Below are 24647 nucleotides of genomic sequence, written 5' to 3'. Positions count from 1 at the left end.
CAGGTTTGAGTTGGAGTCATCATCAGAGCAGTGGATGATGCTGTCCATCATCAGAGCAGTGGATGATGCTGTCCATGATCAGAGCAGTGGGTGATGCTGTCCATGATCAGAGCAGTGGGTGATGCTGTCCATGATCAGAGCAGTGGATGATGCTGTCCATGACAGAGCAGTGGATGATGCTGTCCATGATCAGAGCAGTGGATGATGCTGTCCATGATCAGAGCAGTGGATGATGCTGTCCATGACAGAGCAGTGGATGATGCTGTCCATGATCAGAGCAGTGGATGATGCTGTCCATCATCAGAGCAGTGGATGATGCTGTCCATGATCAGAGCAGTGGATGATGCTGTCCATCATCAGAGCAGTGGATGATGCTGTCCATGCCGCTTTCTTGGCAGGTTGCTGCTGCATTCACCTGAAGTTGGATCCATCATTAGACTTACACTTACTGCTGATGATGTGGGTCTCTGAAATAGAGGAATACATCTAGTTTGACATTAAATTACCAACCTTATTCTAAACTAAAATATTGTCAGGGTGCAGTAATTGGGGCAGATCTCATTACAACTTAGTGGGGCTACAAACAAGGAATCTTCTGTAAATTTAATGTAAATTAAGTTACATTAATATTACTACAATATAAAACCCTGTCTCAAGCCTGGGTACACAACAGGCTACTTTGCTAGTTTAGCTAGCTAACTAAAGTGTTATTAACTATAAATAATAATAATGCATTTTATTTGTATTGCACTTTTCATTCAAAAGAATCTCAGAGTGCTACAGAGTAAAAAAAACTAAAACATAATAAGTTAAAAACATAGTAAAACAACTCAAAATAAATCACAAAAATGAACACAGTTCAACAGTCAAAGGCCTGTCTTAAAAGAGTCCAGGCTCTGTACTGCCCATAGCTGGCTAGGAAGGCTGTTCCACAGGCTCTGTACTGCCCTTAGCTGGCTAGGAAGGCTGTTGCACAGGCTCTGTACTGCCTTTAGCTGGCTAGGAAGGCTGTTCCACAGGCTCTGTACTGCCCTTAGCTGGCTAGGAAGGCTGTTCCACAGGCTCTGTACTGCCCTTAGCTGGCTAGGAAGGCTGTTGCACAGGCTCTGTACTGCCCTTAGCTGGCTATAGGAAGGCTGTTCCACAGGCACGGCGGAGCCGAACAGAAGGCTCGGTCCCCCATGGTGCGGAGCCTGGTATTGGGGACCTGGAGGAGCAAACTGTTTGAAGACCTGAGGGTGCGGGTGGAGGTTTGTGGAGTGATGAGTTCTTGTAGATAGGGAGGTGCGTGTCCGTTGATGCATTTGTGGGTGAGAAGAAGGACTTTGTAGTCAACCCTGAATGAGACAGGGAGCCAGTGTAGTGAGTGTAGAACAGGGGTTATGTGCTTGTATTTGTGGACTCTCATCAGGATCCTGGCAGCCCTGTTCTGGATGTATGGCAGCTTCTGTATGCTTTTGCCAGGAATCCCGATGAAGAGCGGATTGCAGTAGTCAAAGGCATGGACAAGTTCTCTGCATCTGACAGGGTTAGAGTGGGACGGAGTTTGGAAATATTTCTGAGATGATAGAAGGAGGTTTTGCACAGGTGTTTTATATGGTCACTGAAGGTCAGGTGAGGGTCAAACCTAACCCCCAGATTTGAAACTGAGGAGGAGAAGAGGATGACTTGACCCTCGAAGGTGAGCTGTGATATGGGCGAAGACTGAACCTGGTGTGGGGTGCCAACAAGACGAGCTTCGGATTTGTTACTGTTTAACTGAAGGAAGTTGTTGTTCATCCATGCCTTTATCTCCTCAAGACAGGTGGTGAGACATGACATGGCTGCAGAGGGGCTTGGGGTAGTTTTAATGTAGAGCTGTGTGTCATCAGCATAACAATGGAAAGACATCCCATATCTGGTGATGACACGACCGAGGGGGAGCATGTAGGTGATGAAGAGGATGGGGCCGAGAACCGACCCCTGTGGAACACCACAGGTAACAGGGAGAAGTCTGGACTTGCATCCTCCCAGTGAGACGTATTCAGTCCTGCCAGAGAGATAGGACTGAAACCACTTCAGTGCAGAGTCTGAGAGTCCAATGGTGGTGTGGAGGCGCTCTAGGAGGATAGTGTGATCCACCATGTCAAATGCTGCTGTCAGGTCCAGGAGGATGTCATTAGCAGTTCATTCGTCACCCTTAGCATAGCCGTTTCTGTACTGTGGGCTGAGCGAAAGCCTGACTGAAATCTTTCAAACAGGTTGTTGTGTTTGAGGTGATCCTGGAGTTGGGAAGCAACTTCCTTCACTAGCACCTTGGACAGGAAGGCAAGGTTGGTGTATGACTTGAGCAGAGCAGTGGGAATGGGGTCCAGGGCGCAAGTGCATGATTTCATTCCTCTAAGGATTTCCATAATGTGGCTCTGTTGAACCTCTGTGAAACATGGGAGAGATGGCAAACTCCCAGGCGAGGGGTTGGTAGCAGAGGGAGACAGAGAGGAAGAGCTGGGCATCAGAGAGCGAATGTTGTTGACCTTGGATCTGAAAAAGTAAATGAAGCTGTTACATCGCTGCTCTGTAGCCTCAGTAGTGGGAGATGGTTGTGGCTTCAGGAGATGATTTATGGTAGAAAAAACTAGCTAGCTTGTTATAATAATAATAATAATAATAATAACTTGCATTTATATAGCACCTTTCAGGGAACCCAAGGTCGCTTCGTTATCTAACCAGTAACCAGCTATACATTACCACTAACTCTAAACTAGCTTGCTAACTTACCTCTAAATATGGATCTGGCTGGGGCTAAGTTAATTTATTTGAGGAGGTAAACACACACTTTATTTGTTTTAAGCACTTTGTTTTAGATTTTTATTCTGAAAAACTATGTAAATTAACGCATATTTTAAGTAGATAATGTATCATTTGTATATTTAAACATACAAATTCAGAAAACAATAAATGTACCCATCCATGGGTTTGACCTTTCATCTGACTCCGCCTCAGTGTCCTGCATTCGGGTCCACAAGTCCCCTGCCATATTTTGCTCCCCTTCACGTCAGTCGCGCATAGCTCGGGCTGTGCTTGTGATAGAGACATGAGCCAGGTTAGCTTTATGCGCCTGGGTCTCCTGAACACGTAGAGACCAACCCCGAGTCGATCAAAGCTTCCTACGCTGAGCTATGGTAACTTTACCGCACCTACCGCACAATACCTCCGGAAAACCGCAAAAATTAGGCATTCGTCGGTAGGGGGTAGGTGCGGTAAAGTTACCATAGCTCATCGTAGGAATCTCTGATCGACTCGGGGTTGGTCTCTACGTGTTTAGGAGACTCAGGCGCATAAAGAACATGAAAAGGCTCATGTCTCTATCACAACCACACCACAGCTAGGCGCGAATCATACGAAGGGGAGCAATATATGGCAGGGGACTTTTCTAGGCAAAACTCCGTTTTTGAAAAAAGCACTCCGTACCTTTACGAGGTGATAACTACTAATAAGCTGCCAATCCAAAAGGTCTATCATATCAAAACATAATCTAGGGATGTATAGGAATAAGAAAATCACATCTAGGATTTGCCCAGAATTTGGTAGTGAAATGTTCAATTTGGGGGTTTGGCCCAAGGACTATCTCTCACCAGGCGCTGGAAGGGCAGCTTGCGGATGAGCAGCTCTGTGGACTTCTGGTAACGACGGATCTCCCTCAGAGCCACGGTGCCGGGCCTGTAGCGGTGAGGCTTCTTCACGCCGCCGGTGGCCGGGGCGCTTTTGCGGGCAGCCTTGGTGGCGAGCTGCTTCCTGGGGGCTTTGCCACCAGTCGACTTACGAGCGGTTTGCTTGGTTCTGGCCATGATGCAAACTTCTTCTTGTAGAGTCAAAGTATAGACGTTCTTCACAAGTGAACTTGCTAAGTTTATAAAGCCGGAGCCGTCGTGCTCCGATTGGCCGGCGAATGTAGACGAGCTCATTGGCCCGCGAATGTAGACGAGCTCATTGGCCCGTTGTCACCTCCTTCTCAGGCTGTCATTGGACACGACCTCCGTGCACCCTTCCCGCCATAAATTAAAACTCTAAACCCCTCCTGCTCCCTCCATTGCGCGCTTCCCTTGTCCACCCGCCCCGCCCATGTGAATTATAATAATAAACATAATATGAAGATTTAAAACAAAATCGGTGTTATGGGAAAATCCATAATTATTAGTCAACTGGCAGATGATACCACTGTTGTGATACCACTTTCTTAAGGACAACGACCCCAGCTATAGCTTTTACGCTATTCTCAGATGCATTTGTTGTGTTTATGCTTATAGCCAGCATTCATCATGAGGGAACATTGGTTGGCAACACCACGTGGCCAAATCAAAAGTGTTGTGGGTGCGTTCTCTCAGCCTCACGAAGGTATATGGTGACTGTTTAACTTAGTGATTGCAGGCTTCAACATGAGGCACACTAGGGTACTCATAGCGGACAAACACCGTTTAGAGATGAAAATACAAATTGCACTTTTTGAGAGACAAGTGGTTGGCTCTTAAAAGAGCCTTTGTGGTTAAGTAGTGGGGTGAAAGCCGTAGTAGAACTTTTACTTGGCTTTGGCGGGCTTCTCGGTTTTCTTGGGGAGCAGCACTGCCTGGATGTTGGGCAGCACACCGCCCTGAGCGATGGTCACACCGCCCAGCAGTTTGTTCAGCTCCTCGTCATTACGGACGGCCAACTGCAGATGACGGGGGATGATACGAGACTTCTTGTTGTCGCGGGCGGCGTTGCCGGCCAACTCCAGGATCTCAGCAGTCAGGTACTCGAGCACGGCGGCCAGGTAGACCGGTGCGCCAGCGCCCACACGATGGGCATAGTTGCCTTTGCGCAGGAGCCTGTGGACACGGCCCACTGGGAACTGGAGTCCAGCTCGGGAAGAACGGGTCTTCGCCTTTGCTCTGGCCTTGCCTCCGGTTTTACCTCTTCCTGACATCTTGAAACTTAAAGCGGGTTCTGTGCTAGTTAAAGAAAAAGCGGATACTACTTGGTCGCTTGGGGTGGTGTTCTTATAGCTCAGCCTGACCAGCGTTCATTGGCCACCGGGTCGATGACACCTCATCCAATCAGCAACCCGGATACGCGCGCCTCTTCCCGCCGCCCAGCGATTGGCCGCTGTTTCACTCGGCCTTTGTGAGTTTCCCTCGCGCGCCAGAAATCAAAGTTCAAATCAAACCAATCATTTCCTAATAATATACTAAATAGCGAAACAATACTCCTTATTGGCATTACAGCGAAAAGTGAAGTGCATTAGGCTCTCACAGCTCTCCCCATACGCAATGCAGTAGGCTACTACTAGAGCGAAAAGTTGACAATTTCTATCCAAATAACGTTATATAAAGCAAACTACCGTATGTCGATATTGAAAGGTATTTTGTGGAGTCTAGCATAGAACCCCCCCCCTCCTCGCTCACGCAGAGACCGAGTGAGACAATATATCGTTTTTTTTAAATATGTTTGTGTAAAGTATTAAACTCTCATTAAGGCCATTTCAATATTTAATATAGCTATTATTCTCGTGTGCATAGGTCAGTGATTGAGACTGGTGTAAATCGGACCTTCTTATTTGAGAAAGTTCCGTTATGTCGACATGGATGAAAATGCACTTTTTATGGAAAGGTGGGTGGCTCTTAAAAGAACCTTTTTTTGTGGTACAAGTGTCAACATGAACACTGTCGTGTCAACACAAGTTTACTTCTTTGGGGCTGCCTTCTTTGCCTTGGCTGCTTTGGGCTTCGCTACCTTGACGGCCTTTTTGGGGCTCTTGGTCGGTGCTTTCTTGACAGGTGCGGGCTTCTTAACCTTCTTGGGGCTCTTGGCAACCTTCTTAGCGGCGACGGGCTTCTTTGCGACTGCCTTCTTGGGAGACTTCTTAGCGGCGACGGGCTTCTTTGCAACGGCCTTTTTGGGAGACTTCTTAGCGGCGGCGGGCTTCTTTGCTACTATCTTCTTGGGTTTTGCGACGGCGGCTTTCTTCACCGTTTTCTTGACCGCCTCCTTGTTAATCTTGAAAGAGCCGGAGGCACCGGTGCCCTTGGTCTGGACCAGAGTGCCTTTAGTGACGAGGGTCCTAACGGCGACCTTGACGCGAGAGTTGTTCTTCTCCACGTCGTAACCACCGGCAGACAGCGCCTTCTTGAGCGCGGCCAGAGACACGCCGCTCCTCTCCTTGGATGCGGACACGGCCTTCACGATGAGCTCGGCGACGCTGGGGCCAGCTGCTTTCTTGGGCCTGGCTGCTGCTTTCTTCTTGGGGGCCTTGGCCGGAGCGGCGACGGCGACGGCGACGGCTGGTGCGACTTCTGCCATGTCTGTAAAAAGTGTCGTTTGTTGCGGGCTACAAATCACTCTGCGATGCTGCTCTGTGATAATGAAGCTCAACCCGGAGATGGGGGCTGGTCTTAAACGCGACATGAGAACCGTACAGACTCAACCCTCTATGCTCGGCAATCTGGGCTGACAAAATGTGCTGGCGTCTGTGTTTTCTCCTCGCCAATAATGGGCCAAAAGTCACCGATGGAACCGACTTGAGGTCCAAATTTGAACGGACCAGCGAGCAGACATGCCTCCGTTCAGAATAAAATCATGTGGGCCGCGAAGGCCTCGTGTATTTTGTTGTGATTCGCTCAAAACCCCGCCGTTCCACCGTCGGAGGGAGCGATGCGCACAGCTTTCCCTGTGCTATTTGTGTCCTAAACTGCTTAAAAATGGATCCTGCACTTTGCTAAGCGGACACATGACGTCATGCATTTATTCTAGTTATCATTTTGCAGTCTTAATAGCTTTAAGTAGTCAATGTCTTTGCTAGTATAAGTGGGGTGTCTTGTGTCAAAATGTATTTTGAGCTTACTTGGGACCATTGCTGCAATTTAAAGTTGTAAACTGCAGAGGTATTCTGGGATGAGACAGTTAGGGTCACCACTGTATGAAAGTATTGGTTTATTATAAGACAGCAATACCGTGATGTCCAAATCATATTGGTATGCATAAAAAAAGACAGAACTTTATTTTATTATTTTATTTGTACGTGTTGTGTGTGTGTGTGTGTGTGTGTGTGTGTGTGTGTGTGTGTGTGTGTGTGTGTTGGGTGGTGGGGTTGGGATTGTGCGTTTTTGGAGGTGGGGAGTGGAAATGGGGGGATGTGTGTGAATTGGAATGGAGTAGGGGGGATAGTTGGGAGGTGTGTGTGTGTGTGTGTGTGTGTGAGTGAGAAGAATGTCACTTAAGATCCATTCTGGTGTGTAGGCTTGCGAGATCGTCTAGCAACTGCAGCAGATCTCCATGTCCTGCTGGGCTGGCTACTGCGGGAGCGTTTGGCTGAGCTGCTGACGTCTCCTCCTTCACTCTGGCTGGCTTCTCAACTGATAAATAAAGCAAACTACCGTATGTCGATGTGGGCCTAAGAAGTCTCAACTGGCTTGGGCCTGCCGTTGGATAGGTTGCAGGGAAGATTGCCTGGCACCTGACTGGCCTCCATGTACGTCTGCTGCAGAGCACTCTGGGACAGGCCTGTGAGGCACTGTGAGGCCTGCTGAGATAGCCAGGGACATGATCAACCACCCCCTATAAATAACAACGGCTCTTTTAAGAGCCACCCATCTCCACACAAGAGAGTTGATTCAATTATTATAACACATTTTGTCAGGCCTGTACATTCAACGGGTTTAGCTGTCATGAAAAAAACATTCGTTGCCAAATCAATGTCAACGCAAGTAAATGCGTAGTCTTGGCATTCCACGACTAGAAATGACCATCCCACATGCACTCTAGAAAGAAAATGGTTACTTGGATTATTACGCACACAACACAGTGCAGCCCCTTTTGTTTTATATTGCGCATCTAGTGATAATAATAATGCATGCCCTTGTCGTACCATCCCAAAAGGACAATTCCTGGTAGTAATCGCTAGGCTGGTAGGGAGTTTGGGGGACTTGGTGTTCTATATCGTGGAGCTCCGCCCCATAGGGGAGCTCTGCTCCTATTGGTTTACCCGCTACCTAAAGTAGCTAATGACTGAATTTTTCAATGCCTGCGCCCACCTGGGGTGCTATATAAAGGGGCGTACTTCGCTCCATCATCCTCCCAAAAAGTTCAGCACGGGTTTATATCTGAAGACTGAGAAGGACGACTACTAAGACTGGAGGACCCGCCAGACTTTTCCCTTCAAGATGGATCGTCCGCCGCCTATGGAGAAGTTCCTCCGGGACGCCTGCCGCTGCGACTTCCAAGCAGCGGAGGACACTTTTCAGCGGAGGAGACTTTTCCCTTCAGCGATGGATCGTCCGCCGCCGACCACGAAGAAGTTCCTCCGGGACACCTGCCGCTGCGATTTTCTAGCAGCGGAGGACAAGCAAGAACGGCGTTCTGGGCAGGCACCTCCCCAAGTAGGGATGGTCCCGCCCGCTCAGCCGGCCCTGACATCACGCCGCCCTCACCCAGCTGAGTGGTCGGTGCCGGTGTCAGAATCAGAAAGCTCTGATGAGAGCGAGCGGCAGGTAGAGCACGTGCTCCCCGCCCTCGCCGGTTTGTGGGGGTCGCCTGATGACAAACGCGGTGGTGCAGCAGCGACAGATGTGGCTGTCTCTCACCACCATGACCGGGGCGGACCGGATGGCCCTACTGAATGCTCCAATAGAGAGACAAGGGCTATTCGGTCCCGCCATGGACACCTTGACGGTGCGCCTGGCCGCGATGGAGGAGGCTAAGAGGCACCTTGCCAGCCACCTCCCCCTCCAGCGACCCTCCAGCTCTTCTTCTTCCGCCGTGGTGACGACTAGACCGTCAACGGCTGCGAAACGGAGGTTTCGGTGTGATGCGGCACTGGCTCCACCTCTACAGACGGAGCCATGCCCCACTCGGCATCCCCAGCCCCCGCCGCTGACCACTGGGAGGGCCCGCTACGGCCCCCCACGGCAGCGTGGCCCGGTTTCACTGGCGGAGGGGTCGGTAATGACCCCACCACCGGTTTCCTCTTCATGGCTGCTACCTCATAAAGAGGTAAAAGAAGGAAAATCCCCAACTTACTTTTTCAGTAAAGGTGATTTTCCCATGTTATCTACCGGAGCGGAGACCCGCCTGCCTTGTCGGAGCGTGGTCCAATCGCTACCGGTTAGAAACGAAGCGGAGACTGGCCCAGCGTACCAGCGTGTGGCCAGCTCTCTGCCTAACAGACTTACCCCTATCACGACACAAACGGGGTTAAACACCCCTGTCTGTAGCCGTATAGAGGGACCGTTATTTACATCAAAAACCCCTCCATGTCTATCAGGATCTGGCCCAGCTCATGAGCGTGCGGCCGGTTCTTTGATTATCAGGCATAATAAACCTGCGTCAATAAAGGGCATTGTTACACATAGCAAACACTCTTTACAGACGGCAGCCCATCCCTTTCTTAATGACCCCACCTTGGGCTGTGCCACCTCCTCGGTGTGCAGCGGCGGCTGGGGTCATACAGAAATTCAAGCTTTTTCTGTCGACTGCACCACAACAGACGGCCCAGCCGCTGTCGTTGCGTTATGCAGAATGGCTAGAAGGGGCAGGTATTCTGTCGGGCTGGCTGGACAGGACATTGAGGAGGGGATATGCACTACAGTTCATTCAGCCTCCTCCGCCCTTCAGGGGCGTGAGAGAGACTGCTTTGTCCTGCCCGATAAAAACACGTGCGCTCCAGGAGGAGATTACGAATCTCCTAACAAAGGGCGCAGTGACAATGGTTCCGAGGGACCAGTGGGACATGGGGTGGTACTCCCCGTATTTCCTTGTCCCAAAGAAATCCGGAGGCATGAGACCCATACTAGATTTAAGGGTCCTCAACGAGAGAGTGGCGAAACGCCCCTTTCGTATGTTGACGACGAGGCGCCTTCTGTCTTGTATACAGAAGGGCGACTACGGAATCAGCATAGACCTGAGGGACGCGTATTTTCATGTGCCAATCACAGAGAGGCACAGGAAATTTCTACGTTTTGCCTTCCAAGGGAAGGTTTACGAGTACACGCGCCTGCCCTTCGGGTACGCGCTTGCTCCTCGAACTTTCTCCAAATGTGTGCAGACAGCACTCGAACCACTGAGGCGAAACGGGATACGCATATTAGCATATCTCGACGAACTACTGGTCTTGGCCCAATGCCCAAATCGAGCCATTCGGGACGCAACCTCACTGGTGCAGCACCTCACTCAGCTGGGGTTAGCTGTCAACTGGACAAAGAGTGCTCCGTGGCCGGCTCAACAGTTTTCCTATCTGCATTCAGTTGGATACTGCCAAGATGAGGGCCAGTTTATCGGCACCACGGAGAGCGACACTGACGTCAGCTCTCCGGGTGTGTCGAGTGACAAATACAATCACCGCTCTGTCAATGATGTCCTTACTAGGACTGATGTCTGCAGCCCATGTAGTGGTCCCCTTAGGCCTATTACACATGCGCAGACTGCAGAGGTGGTTCGCACGACTGCGACTGGATCCAGTGAGACACCGTCGCAAGTTGATTGTAATACCGAGATCGGTCAAGACCGACCTGAGCTACTGGAGAGACCCGCTCGTCATCGCGCGCGGAGTCGCCATGGGCAGACCGGCATCCCACTACCCAGTCTTCACGGACGCGTCGTTGACTGGGTGGGGAGGAGTGTGTCAGGCAGGTTCGGTGGCAGGAAGATGGGGACCGTTAGAGACGCGTCACATCAACCTGCTGGAACTCGAGGCGGTGAAGTTAACGCTACTTCATTTTGCCCCGGTGTTAAAGGATCTGGACGTGTTAGTCAGATCCGACAACAGGACAACAGTAGCATACATCAATCGTCAAGGGGGAGTACGCTCAGCGTCACTTCATCGCCTAGCGACAGATATATGGCTGTGGGCAGTCACACACCTGAGTTCGCTAAAAGCTCTCCACATTCCAGGTCTGCTCAACGAAGGAGCAGATCTGTTATCACGGGGAGGCCCGAGGGACGACGACTGGAGGTTAGCACCCTCCATTGTGTCTCTGATTTGGGCACGGTTCGGGCAAGCAGAAGTGGATCTGTTTGCGTCCCGGACGAATGCGCAGTGTCGCCTTTGGTTCTCCCTGCGCGAACAGGACAACCCGCCATTGGGAGTCGATGCATTCGCACACCACCCATGGCCGAGGGTCCTGTTATACGCGTTCCCACCCCTGACATCTATCCTCCCACTGTTGGCACGAGTGAGGTCAGAGAGGCTAGAGTTAATTCTTGTAGCCCCGGACCGTCCCGGAGCCCCGTGGTTTCCGGAACTGATGGAGATGTTGGTAGAGGGCCCATGGCCCATACCTCATCGACAAGATGCACTCTCTCAAGCCAGAGGCTTGGTGAGGGGGCCGCCTATGATGGGGGGCCCCCTCATGGCCTGGTTACTGAGAGGGATTTGTTAGAACGCAGGGGTCTGACAGACGCGGTCATTCAGACCATTCAGAGTGCGCGCGCGCAATCCACTGCAAAGGGATATGCGGCGCGCTGGCGAGTGTTTACACAGTGGTGTGAGGGACAGGACGTTGACCCTGTCTGTTGTCGGGTCGAAACGTTCTTGTGCTTCTTACAGTCGCTGTTGACAAGGGATTGGCGGCGGGAACTATTAAAGTTTACGCGGCTGCCATCTCAGCTTGTCATGAGGGTTTTGCGACAACGACACTGTTCAGTCATTCGCTGGTTAAGCGTTTTTTGACTGGAGTGTGTAGGCTTAGACGCCCTCATAGGACTCTAATGCCAAAATGGGACCTGTCGATTGTGCTAGAGGCGCTGTGCGTGCCCCCATTCGAACCCATTGACACTGTGTCGTTGCGTTTATTGTCTCTCAAGACGAGTCTACTCCTCGCCTTGACTACGGCTAAGCGAGTGAGTGATTTATGTGCTCTCTCGACACGGGCAGATTGTTTGATCATATCTGATGACGAAACAAAAGCTGTGTTACGCCCTAACCCGGCTTTTATCCCTAAGGTTAATCGTGGGTTTAGGGTTCAGAGCTGTGCTCTGAGCGCCTTTTTTCCTCCTCCTCACGGAGAGAGGGAGAGGCGTTTACATTGTCTATGTCCGGTGCGCGCGTTGGCACAATATGTGAAGCGCACAGCAGGACTGAGATCTTCTCCCCAGCTTCTGATCTGCTACGGCGGACAGAAAGCCGGGGCACCACTCTCGAAGCAGAGGCTGTCCCATTGGATTTGCGAGGCTATTAGCGAAGGGGCAGCCCGTGCCGACTGGCATTCGGGCTCATTCCACCAGGGGCATGGCCACATCAGTGGCCATTCTCAGGGGCGTGGGAGTGGAGGAGATATGTGAGGCGGCGTCTTGGTCGTCGCCATCACCTTTTGTACGGTATTACTTGAAAGATATTTCTTCCTCCTCCTTTTCTCATTCTGTCCTCAGTTTTGCTGATGACTGATGTAGTGGGGAAGGCACTTGGATTACCCTGGTCATGGGGATTCTATTCAAGTGCTGTCAGGATGAATACGGATGTGCCTGGGGAGGGGACCCTCCTCCAGGACATGTTCCGTTAGATCAACAACCCTGCGTGCTCACGTAAGGGTTAGATCAGTGATATTTCTTCCTCATCCTTTTCTCATTCTGTCCTCAGTCTTGCTGATGACTGATGTAGTGGGAAAGGCACTTGGATTACCCTGGTCATGGGGATTCTATTCAAGTGCTGTCAGGATGAATATGGATGTGCCTGGGGAGGGGACCCTCCTCCAGGACATGTTCTGTTAGATCAACAACCCAACGTAAGGGTTAGGTAAGTGATATTTCTTCCGCATCCTTTTCTCATTCTGTCCTCAGTTTTGCTGATGACTGATGTAGTGGGGAAGGCACTTGGATTACCCTGGCTGGGGATTCTATTCAAGTGCTGTCAGGATGATTACGGATGTGCCTGGGGAGGGGACCCTCCTCCAGGACATGTTCCGTTAGATCTACAACCCTACGTGCTCACGTAAGGGCTAGATCAGTGGAGCAGACTCGGTGTGGGTTGGGCCAACTTTTTAAGGTTGTCTTGAACCAACATCAGTGGTCAGCTCCGGGTGCCGCTGAGATTGTTTTCGGACTAATAGTCTCAGTGGGGGTACATTTGGCCTCGCTCGCTCCGCCTAAACCAATAGGAGCAGAGCTCCCCTATGGGGCGGAGCTCCACGATATAGAACGATAGTTATGGAGATAGACTCCAGTTCTATGAGTGGAGCGGAGCCCCATAGGGCTGCTGGCCCACTTCGACTTGTTCAAACCCGGCTGTTTTGTATGTTTGGGAGAATGATGGAGCGAAGTACGCCCCTTTATATAGCACCCCAGGCGGGCGCAGGCATTGAAAAATTCAGTCATTGGCTACTTTAGGTAGCGGGGTAAACCAATAGGAGCAGAGCTCCCCTATGGGGCTCCGCTCCACTCATAGAACTGGAGTCTATCTCCATAACTATCGTTTCTTGCTATAGGCGGTCCTTTATATCAGGGAACGCCCATTGGGAAAAATATTATTGATCGCCCCCAAATATATCACTGTAACCCTAACCCTAAACACAACTATGTAATATATCACTGTAACCCTAACCCTAAACACAACGATGTAATATATTATTATTATTATTATTATTATTATTATTATTATTATTATTATTACCTTTATTTTACCAGGCGAGACAATTAAGAACAAAATTCGTATTTACAATGCCGGCCTGTAGAAATAGCACTGTACACACAACTATGTAATATATCACTGTAAACACAACTATGTAATATATCACTGTAAACACAACTATGAAATATATCACTGTAAACACAACTATGTAATATATCACTGTAAACACAACAATGCAATATATCACTGCAAACACAACTATGTAATATATCACTGTAAACACAACTATGTAATATATCACTGTAAACACAACTATGCAATATATCACTGTAAACACAACTATGTAATATATCACTGTAAACACAACAATGTAATATATCACTGCAAACACAACTATGTAATATATCACTGCAAACACAACTATGTAATATATCACTGCAAACACAACTATGCAATATATCACTGCAAACACAACTATGTAATATATCACTGTACACACAACTATGTAATATATCACTGTAAACACAACTATGTCATTTCAATAAAAATACACAATGAAAACACTTGTGTTGATTATAGACGCTTAATGGCACGTTTTTAATTTTCAAAAGATTGCATATATTTTGTATTGACTATAAAATAGTATTAATGCATTTAAACATTGAGACAAGAAGCTGTCTTCTGTACCCGCTCTTTGGGGTAAGTAGTACAGACACATCTGTTTACTTGGAGCTGGTGTATTTGGTTACGGCCTTGGTGCCCTCGGACACGGCTTGTTTGGCCAGCTCACCGGGGAGCAGCAGACGCACGGCGTTCTGGATCTCCCTGGAGGTGATGGTAGATCCACATGTGAACGCCGTTTAAACTATTATTATATTTTATTATTTATTTTAAATCCACCTGTCCCGAGAAATTGGTCATGCGTATGTATGCAGTGTAGTCACTCCTGTCCATTATATTAATAGAGGAAACCGTTTTGGACAACTAGTGAGCAACAAACAAGTGAGGAACAAAAAAGGCGCGCAAAACCTCCGGCGCGTTCAAGGACTGGAGTCTTTGAAAATTGTAATTTCGTATATATTTTGGTATCTGTTACTTACTAAAAAATGAAGAAGAGTTCCTGAGCAAATTTAAGACTTGTTTATTCAAAAAGAAGCAGGTTACACAGCATGGCCCCTCAAATGGAGCTGATGGTCCGAATCGGTCACAGGATGGATGTGAAAAAATAAAGAGAAAGAGTCCATCTACGTAGCGGACTTTATACCCTGTCACTATTATTTCGCTGAGCCAATCAAAACAGAGTCCACGTCATTTTAATTTGGTTAGATACAAAGTTTTACCAGTGAGATCATAGTAGGTGAGGTCATTTTCTGGCCTGTAAATAGGATGTTATTGTCTTATTATAATGCAATTCACCCTATGGTCTAATACAATTCTAATGCAATTTATGTTATGGGCGTCTTGTTGGCTCGGGCCCTAATGCAATTATATCTTCCCATGATGATATTACATCCTCTGCACATGCATGTCAAAAGGCCATTGTGTGTATTTAGAGGCCCACCGCTATAGTTACAGAGCATGAAAATACACTACACAGCCCCCCTCGGAACACGCAGAGTGTGTTCCGAAACTAAACGACAGACAGAAAAACTACATCAACCCATCAACTACATCAACAACATCAACACACCAACACATCAACACATCAACACATCAACACATCAACATTAAACCACACTCAGTTCATCATGCATAATACAAAAACTGAGATACAGAAATTTCCAACGACCGATGTTTCCCTCGTCCTCGAAGCGGCAGGGTCAGAGGTTGCTAGCACATGGCCCCAGTTGGAGAACAGCCTTTACCGCTGTCTCAGATTGATAACACTTCCATAATCAGGAGCTTCCATTGTCGCGTAACCATTACATCACTTCACAACCGACATCAATCACATGATATAGAAAGAAACAAACAGGAACCGAAGCAAACAATCACAAAACATCACTTAATAAATAAATCATCAAAAGAGGAAACAAAATCAGAAAGCAAAGCAGAATCCAGCTTTTGCTCATCAGCTATGTCGGCCATCATCAAAGCATTAACCGGAACATCAGAAATACACTTTCCAAAACATTTGATTAAAATACCAAGTAACATAATACAGATGATAATGACAACAAGAATAATAGCGACGGACCTGATCATATTACCAATACCTGAAAAAGCAGAATCAAAGAAATCCAATGTATTCCAACCGTGTTCTTTACGTAAATCCTCTATACCCTTCTTGTTAGATTCATGGAAATCATACAGAGCGTTACCAGAATCCGAAATATAACTGCAACATTCACCGCCTATCAAAGCACAAGTACCACCCTGACTGGCCAAAATAATGTCCAAAGCCATTCTATTTTGGAGAGCTACATTCTTAGTTTCAGTCAATTCAGTAGCCAGGGCAGATACTACAGCATCCGAAGCATTAATGTGTTTTTCAAGAACGGATGATAGGGCACTTAATTCAGTCTGAGAGTTGTAGACACCATAACTTGGGAATATTAGGCCAAAAAACTTCTGAGCGGTAGATAACGCCCTACGACTACGATGGGTTGCTTGTTTGTGAAGTACAGACATCTCTTCCCGAGTAACTTTCCTAATCAAAGGTATCAGATGAGCTAAATAACAAAGACCCTCACTCAAAGCAGGAAGCTTAGAGAATGCATTATTATCACACACAAGAAACACACCCTCCGGGAGTTGAAGCTCCGTACCAGGATACGGGAAAATGACACCACCTATACAAGACGCGGCCCCTAGCTGACGAAGCGCGCTGCCCTTGAGCCGAGATTGTATGTCAATACAGGTTGTAATATTTACGAGAGGCATGACCTTAAGCTGCGTGGTGCTTTTCTGCCGTCTGGTAGTATTGGTATCATGTAATTTCATTTGAGGCACCATAGCACAATCAACAACTTTACATTTCAATCCAGAAATAACAACTGAACCTCTCCACCGTGTAGAAGTCACACTCCCAGAACATAACAGATGAGGACTCAATGCAGTACCATTCAATTGAACGAACATAGCTTGGATAATATATATCTTCTTCGGACCTGTTGGTTGTGACAAATGTGTAAGCCTATCAATAATAACCTTCCCCACACCGCTAGGCCTATGGTGTTCGTTAACTGCTGCTGTCAGACGTTCCAACACACCAATATCCACACCTGCATAGGAAGAATTTAAAGGAACCAGAATCGTGCTGGGCTGACAAGAAGAGCTCTGGTTCTTGCCCTGTAAAACAAATTGGGCTAAACCCTGCCAATTATAATGAAACCATTCTGCTTTAGTTAACGGTATGGGGAAAAACATAGGAGCAGATGTACTTACAGGGACCTGTTGACAAATCCAGCAATCAGAATAATTCATTTTTGAAGCAAAATCTTTCATGATACTAGTGGCAGAATTAGGGTGGGACCGTGTCCCCAGGTGATTAGAATCATACAACAAATAATCGTCAGTAGCGACTACAATCACCTTCGTAGAAGCCTTCACAGCAACATTTTCAACCTTTCCTGGTAACTCAACGTGAACATATTCATGCACAAATTTCTCACAGTCCAACCTATAGTAGTGTGGATAGTCAGGAGCGTTCCTACAAACTTTGTCCTTGAAATTGTTGGATTCACTAGACACCTGTTCACCGATATTACGTCTAGCACACCAATACGAGTTCAACACCTTGTCAACATTAGTTAATGTCACACGAGTTTCTTGCGTGTTGCTTGAGTGTTGATTAAGTGTAACATATTTAGCATCCAGTAAATACCACTCGTCCGCTTCGGCGGTATAGATCAAACAATCATCAACAGTACAACGTGAATGTGGGCAAATAAAAGATCTACCTGCTGTGATCATTCTTTTCTGACGTCCAGGCATAACAGTGTGTGATTGAAGTGTAACATTGTCCAAGGAAGTCAATGGGGTAGGAACACTAAGGGGTATATTAGTCTCTGAAACGGCATGGCTTGAGTTTCCTCCTAATTGGCCTTGGTGTATCACGGGATCTGTCTGGTTGGGGTGTATCACTGACAGGTCTGTGTCTCTCAATGGTACCTTGGTCCGGGCAGCCGCCCGGGTTGCTGACATCTCCGTCTGGAGCATTGTCAGGGTCGGAAGGGGTGACAACAGGGGCAACACCAGGCTTGGTAGAACCCCCCAGAGGGGTGTCGCAGTCACTGGATCCTTCACGATCTCCCTTGGCCCGCTCATCTCTGGGCTGGACAGGGTCTGGGACGAGGCCCCCGGCATCATCTGCATCACGGCGCAGATACTCACCAACATCTTCGTCAGCCTGGATGTCCAAGCTGTGGACTTCCTCGTCCCCAGGGGTCTCCTCACCATCCTGCTGAGGCTCTCCCTCATCGTCCTCATCGGGTGCCTTGATGCAGTGATGAACGTGATACCAGGTGGGGGACCCCTTGATTTGGATGGCAGTCCCAGTGCACCGAACGACCTCGTATGGTCCTTCCCGTCGAGCCTCATGCCACTTCCGTCTGTAGACCTTCACGTATACTTTGTCACCCGGTTGCAACGCGTCCTTCCTCTCCTGTGCGTTCACCTCCTCTTCACGTTCCTGTTTGTGGAGCACATAAGAAGAGATACTCTTTTGCCGGTTAGTCATGTACTGTACATAGGCTTTCATGTCACTCTCCAAGAGAGCCAAACTTGGCCCTTTCCCACTGGTTCGTGCACAGGGAGCTGTCATTATTCTCCCCATAGCCAGTTCATGGGGAGTCAAGTGCAGCCCTCGAATCTCACTGGAACGACAGGCCATCAATGCAAGAGGGAGTCCTTCCACCCAATTAAGACCTGTATGCTGACAGACCTTAGAAAGACGGTTCTTAAGGACCCCGTTCATCCTCTCTACCATCCCCTGGCTTTGAGGTGAGTAAATACACCCAAATCTCTGCTTGATTCCCAACTTTTGTAGTATAAGCTTTACCGTCTTATCCACAAATTCCTTACCATTGTCTGACGCTATCCTATCTGGAATTCCAAACCTAGGTATGAATTCCCTGCATAGGAACTTTGCTACAGACTGAGCATCCTTTTTTCGAGTGGGGCATGCTTCTACCCATCTGCTGAACCTGTCCACTACAACTAACATGTACCTGTATCCTGCAACAGGACGAATCATGTCCACATAGTCAATCACCAAATGTTTCATTGGCCCGTTTGGGGTAGGGATATGCCCAGTTCCCACTGGTATTCCAGGTCTGATATTGTTTTTCAAACAGACCACACATTGACCAAGGATATGGTCTATTTGTTCCAATAAATATGGAGCCCAAAAACCATATTCCTTGGTGATCTTGCGTCTTACCTCCCCCCTGGCCACATGTGCTAATCCATGGGCTTCCTGTATCAGCATGCCTAATAAATCTGGGGGTGCCACAACCAGTCCCTCATGATTTCTCCATAGACCTGTGTCATCCTGACTAGCCCCCCTTGTTAACCATAGGTTTTTGTCTAGCGCATTTGCCCCACTCTGTAACATCAACAAATCCTCAAGCGTGACCATGCCCTGTAACTGTGTTTCATGTGTGACCAGCAGAACTTTACCTGCTTTGTCTGCTCCTGTAATGGCTTTGGCTGCATCATCTGCAGCCCTGTTACCTTGTGTGACATGTGATGAGTCAGATCTGTGTGCGGCACACTTCACTATGGCTAATTCCCTTGGTTTCATCATGGCTTGTAACAGCTTCATGATTTGAGCGTGGTGCTGAATAGGCGAACCATCAGTTTTCTTAAAACCCCGTCCCTTCCATACAGCTCCATGTAGATGACACACATTATGGGCGTAGGCAGAGTCGGTGTACACTGTCACTCTTCGTCCGGTTCCCAAGTTGCATGCTTCTGTGAGGGCAATCAACTCAGCCAATTGAGCTGAACAAGGCTGAGGAACAGCCTCGGCTTGTTCCACAATGAACCCTGAATTTTGGGATCGGACTATGGCATACCCAGCACGTAAACTTTCTCCTACCCGGTAACAAGATCCATCAGTCCAATACTCAACGTCAGCTTCCTTCAAAGGCAAAGCTAGTAGATCTGCTCTAAGCTTAGAGTACCTCATAGCTTCCTTCACACAATCGTGTGGTTCCCCATCTTCTGGGGTTGGCAAGGTCTCTGCTGGGTTAAGTGTGTTACATCTTAGTAATGTTACATCTTCCCTTTCCAACATCCTGTAATAATTCCTAATCCTAGGCATCGTCAAAGTATACTTGCCTTGATTCAAAAGATTCCTTAGACTGTGGTGGCAGAGAATGGTAATTGGGTACCCCATTGTTAAGGTTGTTGCCTTCTCGTACATAAGATATGCCCCGGCCATTGCTCTGTAGCATGGCGCGAAACCCATTTCTACCTCTGAATATGCGACAGAGTAATAGGCTATGGGCTGTGGACTAGGTCCAATGCCTGTTGGTTGCGTAAGAACAGCGCAGGCATACTTCCCTTTGGCTGAAGAAGAAACATACAATCCAAATTCTTTGGAATAATCTGGAAGCGCTAAAGCTGGCGCTTCTTGTAATTTGTGTTTAATTGTCTCAAACGCCAAATCAGCTTCCCTTGTCCAAGTAATGCAACATTGGAGTTTATCACTACCTGTTTCCTTAATCATCCCCCTCAATGGAGCGACCAGTCTAGTGTAATCCTCCACCCATGCTGAACTATACCCAGTAATGCCCAAAAACATCATCATTTCCCTAACCGTTCGTGGTTTTGGAGCCTTCTGAATAGCTTCCAAGTGTTCGTTAGTGACACTGCGATGTCCCTGTGTAATAGATTGTCCTAAGTAAGTTACCTTTTCCTGGCAATACTGTAGCTTCTTTTTAGACACCTTGTGTCCCTTCTCCGCCAAAACCTTTAACAGTTTAACGGAATCCCTGTGACATGTTTCTTCATCTGGGGCACAAAGGAGTATGTCATCCATGTACTGAATGGCAGTACTACTTATCGTCTGCCCTAACCCGTCTAAGTCCTCCTTCAAGACCTGATTAAAAACATGAGGACTGTGTTTGTACCCTTGTGGCATTCTGGTATATTGATAATGTTGACCTTTGTAGGTAAACCCAAATAACCCTTGACTTTCTACACTAAGAGGTATAGAAAAGAAAGCCCCGCATAAATCAATCACTGTAAATACTTTGGCTGTAGATGGAATCTGAGTCAACAGCACATGAGGATCAGGAACTTCGGCTGGATAGCTGACAACTACCTCATTCACAGCCCGTAGGTCATGTACCAGACGATATGAACCATCAGGTTTCGTTACTGGCAGAAGAGGTGTGTTACTTAACGGATATTGAGTTATCTTCAAGACTCCTGCCTCTAACAATCCTTTGATCTGTGGCTCAATTCCATCAATTGCTTCCTGCTTCAATGGGTATTGGTTTTTCCAAGGGGGTTTTGCACCCGGTATGAGTTCAACTCTCAATGGACGAGCTGATTTCACAAATCCAATGTCTGTACTGTTCTTTGCCCACAGGTCTGCTGGCACATTCTGTATCATTTCTTCTCTGAGGTCTTTTTCAGGTTGTACAGGAAGGATTAGCTGGTTCATTAGCTTCACAGTCTGCGGATGTCCTATTCCTTGAGCAGAGATCATTAGTTTTGTGAACTGTCCATCAATGCTCCTCCAGATAGCAGGGTTTTCTTTTGTCGTTACAAATCTGGCTTTTTCTGAGTCTGCCATCATTGCCCCTAAATGCTTCTGTTTATAGTGTTCAGATATCATAAGTGTCACATGAGGGATGCTACCCTCAATCTTATGCTCCTGATCTAGATAAGTGTCACTGTTTATCTTCATAGCCACTCCCTGAGGGCCTAGGATTATACAACTTGTACTAAGCTGTACCTGTTTTGGCTGATGCTTCAGCCACTCATCTGGGTTTGCATCTGCAACTTCTCTAAAATACTGGAGTGTACAATGCAATGGATCAGTAGGCCTTCTGGCCTCGGACATGTGTGCCAGGATATAATTGTCCCACATCCTTGCTGGTTCCATTAGGTCTGGGCTAAGCCCTCCCACCCAATACACCATAGATGCGTTGTTGTCCATTATGACAGACAGTTGTCTGTTCTCTTGTGGCACTGTCACCCGACAGCCGTCAGGTGTGCATTTCACTGTACAGTTCAATTGGCATAGTGCATCTCTCCCTAGTAGCCCTATTGGCGTGTGTTCTGATACAAGTATTGACAGATCTGCTCTCTGTCCTTTGTACTCTAAGCTTACAAGCTCAGTAGTAGGGATCAGCTGTTTAATTCCCTCGAATCCGATTGTCTTCACATATTTCCCAGACATAGGAAGGTGCGTGGCATCTTCAGGCTTCAGACAGGTGTAGGCTGCTCCACTGTCCACCATCAATTCTAATGGACGTTGGTTGACCGACACCCATATGGTAGGTTCATCTTCAGGCCTGTTTGTCACCACCAGCTGGCACCCCCCTCTCGGATCTTCTGGGCACCCCTATAGCCCAGCTGCTGGGCCTCCGTAGGGGTTCACCACTCCTGGAGCCGGTGTAGCAGGGGGCCTATATCTTCCTTTTTGTTTCCCCCCTGCGCCCCCCTGGTTCTTCTTCCAGCAGGTACGGGCTAAGTGTCCATCCTGGCCGCATTGGAAACATGGTCCTAACATCTTCTTCCCGGCTGCGGTCCATCCCTCTTGTGGTGGTCCTTGGCCAGGCTGGTTGTATGGCTGGTACGGAACCACTTGCACCCCTGGTGGCCCCTGTGGGTATGGATACCCCCCTTGTGGCCCCTGTGGGTATGACTGGGGAGGGACAGTTTGCAGTTGCTGTGGTTGAGATGGGACCTGTAGGGCTATGGTCTGCACTCTCTCTCTGGTTTTCTTGCCTTCAGTCAATTGTACTTGAGTTAGTTTTCTGAGTGAGTCTTCGTCTTGTGCCTTCTGTATCTGAATCTTCTTTCTAAATAATTCTACTTGGTGTGCTACGTTGTCTATATAAACAGCCTTGTTCATGTGTCGTAGCCCCACCACTTCTGCTAACTTGTTCTTAACTGGGGTAGGGAGACCTTGTTGAATCTTTTCCCTGATTATGGCTTTTTCTAACGGGTTATCTTCGGCATCCTTCCCTGTCACACTTCTCCATTGAGAGTGCACACGGGCTACATAACCTCTGGGATTCTCATCTTCTCCCAGTGGCATCACAATGATATTGTCTGGGTGAATGTGAGTAGGGTATGTCTCTCTGATTGCCTTCCACAGCCTGCCTCTGTTTGCTGCGAAGAGCTCTGGGTCATAAACTGATGTACCGATATATTTATGAAGTCCTGCCTTCGTCAATATTTCCTGCATGGTGTCCAATCCTGTAATAAAGGCTAAGAGTCTTTTCAGGTCTCCCATCGCGGCCTGCGTCCCTGTCAGTCTCACGTCCATCTCGTTAGTCCAAGGGTGACCCCCATCTTCTAGGACTGGGAGTTTTTCGATCACTTCAGACAGATCTGTATGACCCCAAGGACGATATTCTATCTTGTTATCTCGAAACAGCACCGGGAAGATCCCCTGAATTTCCTCTTCCTCCGATGCCTTCCCTCTTGGTCTAAGGCCATAATTGCTTACTAGTGGCTCCGTTCTTTCGTCCCACCTTGGTGTCGCTGTAGACCCTGGGAGGTTCGGCTGGGATGTATGATGTGATGACACTTGACGATATTCTCTTGAGAGGTTCGGCTGGGATGTATGAAATGATGTCACTTGAGCTATCTGTTCTTCCAGTTCCTCTATCTGTCGTATACAACTTTCCTCCTCTCTTAGGCTTCTCTGGAGTTTTCTTGCCCTCTTTCTTAACTCCTCCTTATCCTTTTTCACCCTTTCTTCCTCCTCTTCCTCCGACATCCTCTTCTTTTGCTTTAAGCTCTCTTTCTTCTTCTCTATCTTCAGAGACTCCTGCTCATCTTCAGAACCACTTTCTTCTTTTCCCTTTTTATAGCGTCTTGTCCTTCCCTGTTTTTCGGCCCTGGCTATTAGTTTTCTGATCTGAGCACTGTAACCTCCCTGTGCATTGCTGTCAGCACCGGAACATTCGCCTTCACCTCCACTGCCATCTTCATTGTCATCTGTCTTGTTCTCTGGTTCGAAATCCACGGTCACTTTCGCTCTTCCCCTCTCTAGTACATTATCACCCCCATCTTTGATAGTGAAGGCTCCGTTCGTACTTAGGACGGGGACCTGAGGGTAGATCCGCTGAGAATTGTCCTCCAGTATCTTGGCATAGGGAGGAGGACTGGAGATTGGAGCTGTGTGTGAGAATGGAATGTTCACTTTCTCTTCCATTGCTTTGGCCAATTCATCTCTTTTTTCTGGATCCATGTGAGCTGTTTTCTCATTCCAAGCTAATGCTACTTTCTGCCCCTCTACCTTGAAGAGGTCTAAAATAGCTAACTCTAACCTGCGTTTCTCTGATCTAATCTTTCCTTTTTGATGCGCTTTATGTGCATTGATAAGTATCTCCAATGTTGCAATTAATTGTAAGTCAAAGGTGCCCTCTTCTGGCCATGGTTGTTCAATGTCTGCCCAACGAATATTCCATTTCGTTGACATTTTGCTAATCTCCTTAACAAGAGGATTCATTTTTTCCACTATAGCCACAGGGGATGAATTTGCTAATATTCCCTTATCTGTATTAACAGCCCTCACAATGTTACTGGGTTTGGCTCCCATGTCTGAAATATTTATACTGCTTAATATGCTGAAAATATGCTATAAGGTGTACTTTTCTTACAACCCACCTTCTGTTGCCGTATCTGCTAAACAGATGCTAGTCCAACTTTTAACTGCGTCAACTGTCCACACAGAACATTACAATTCAGAACAACGGATTGTTTCAGTGGTATTGTGTATTATTGACTTAAATGTAATCTATGTGTGTGTGTTTTAATTTAAATTTAATTAAAATTTTTGATTCAATTTAATTTAAATTATTTAAATAATTATAACTAATTAATCACCAACAATCAACTATCACTATTAATTAATATTAATTAATTATTAATAATCATAACT

The 24647-nt window shown here is 47.5% G+C and overlaps 2 protein-coding genes across 2 annotated transcripts in view; both read right to left on the bottom strand.

The window, feature by feature from the left end:
- LOC308152062 (histone H1-like) overlaps positions 1–6315 on the bottom strand; it is a gene marked incomplete at both ends in the record, with an annotated part of 166941 nt that extends 160626 nt beyond the window's left edge. The window contains one exon of the mRNA XM_080524971.1: positions 6239–6315. Within this exon, the coding sequence (XP_080381097.1) occupies positions 6239–6315 (77 nt within the window). The remainder of the gene's footprint in view (positions 1–6238) is intronic.
- Positions 4556–4942, bottom strand: LOC308152087 (histone H2A-like; the record flags this gene model as incomplete). The annotated part of the gene is made up of 1 exon (XM_080524997.1): positions 4556–4942. The coding sequence occupies one exon, from the start codon at positions 4940–4942 to the stop codon at positions 4556–4558; it is 387 nt and encodes a 128-aa protein (XP_080381123.1).
- Positions 6316–24647: the final 18332 nt, after the last annotated feature.

The sequence above is a fragment of the Nansenia antarctica genome (assembly GCF_963989245.1).
Source record: "Nansenia antarctica genome assembly, chromosome: 3".
Classification (NCBI taxonomy): Eukaryota; Metazoa; Chordata; class Actinopteri; order Argentiniformes; family Microstomatidae; genus Nansenia; species Nansenia antarctica.
The sequence above is the reverse complement of the archived record's forward strand: the minus strand, read 5'-3'. Positions and strand labels throughout refer to the sequence as shown.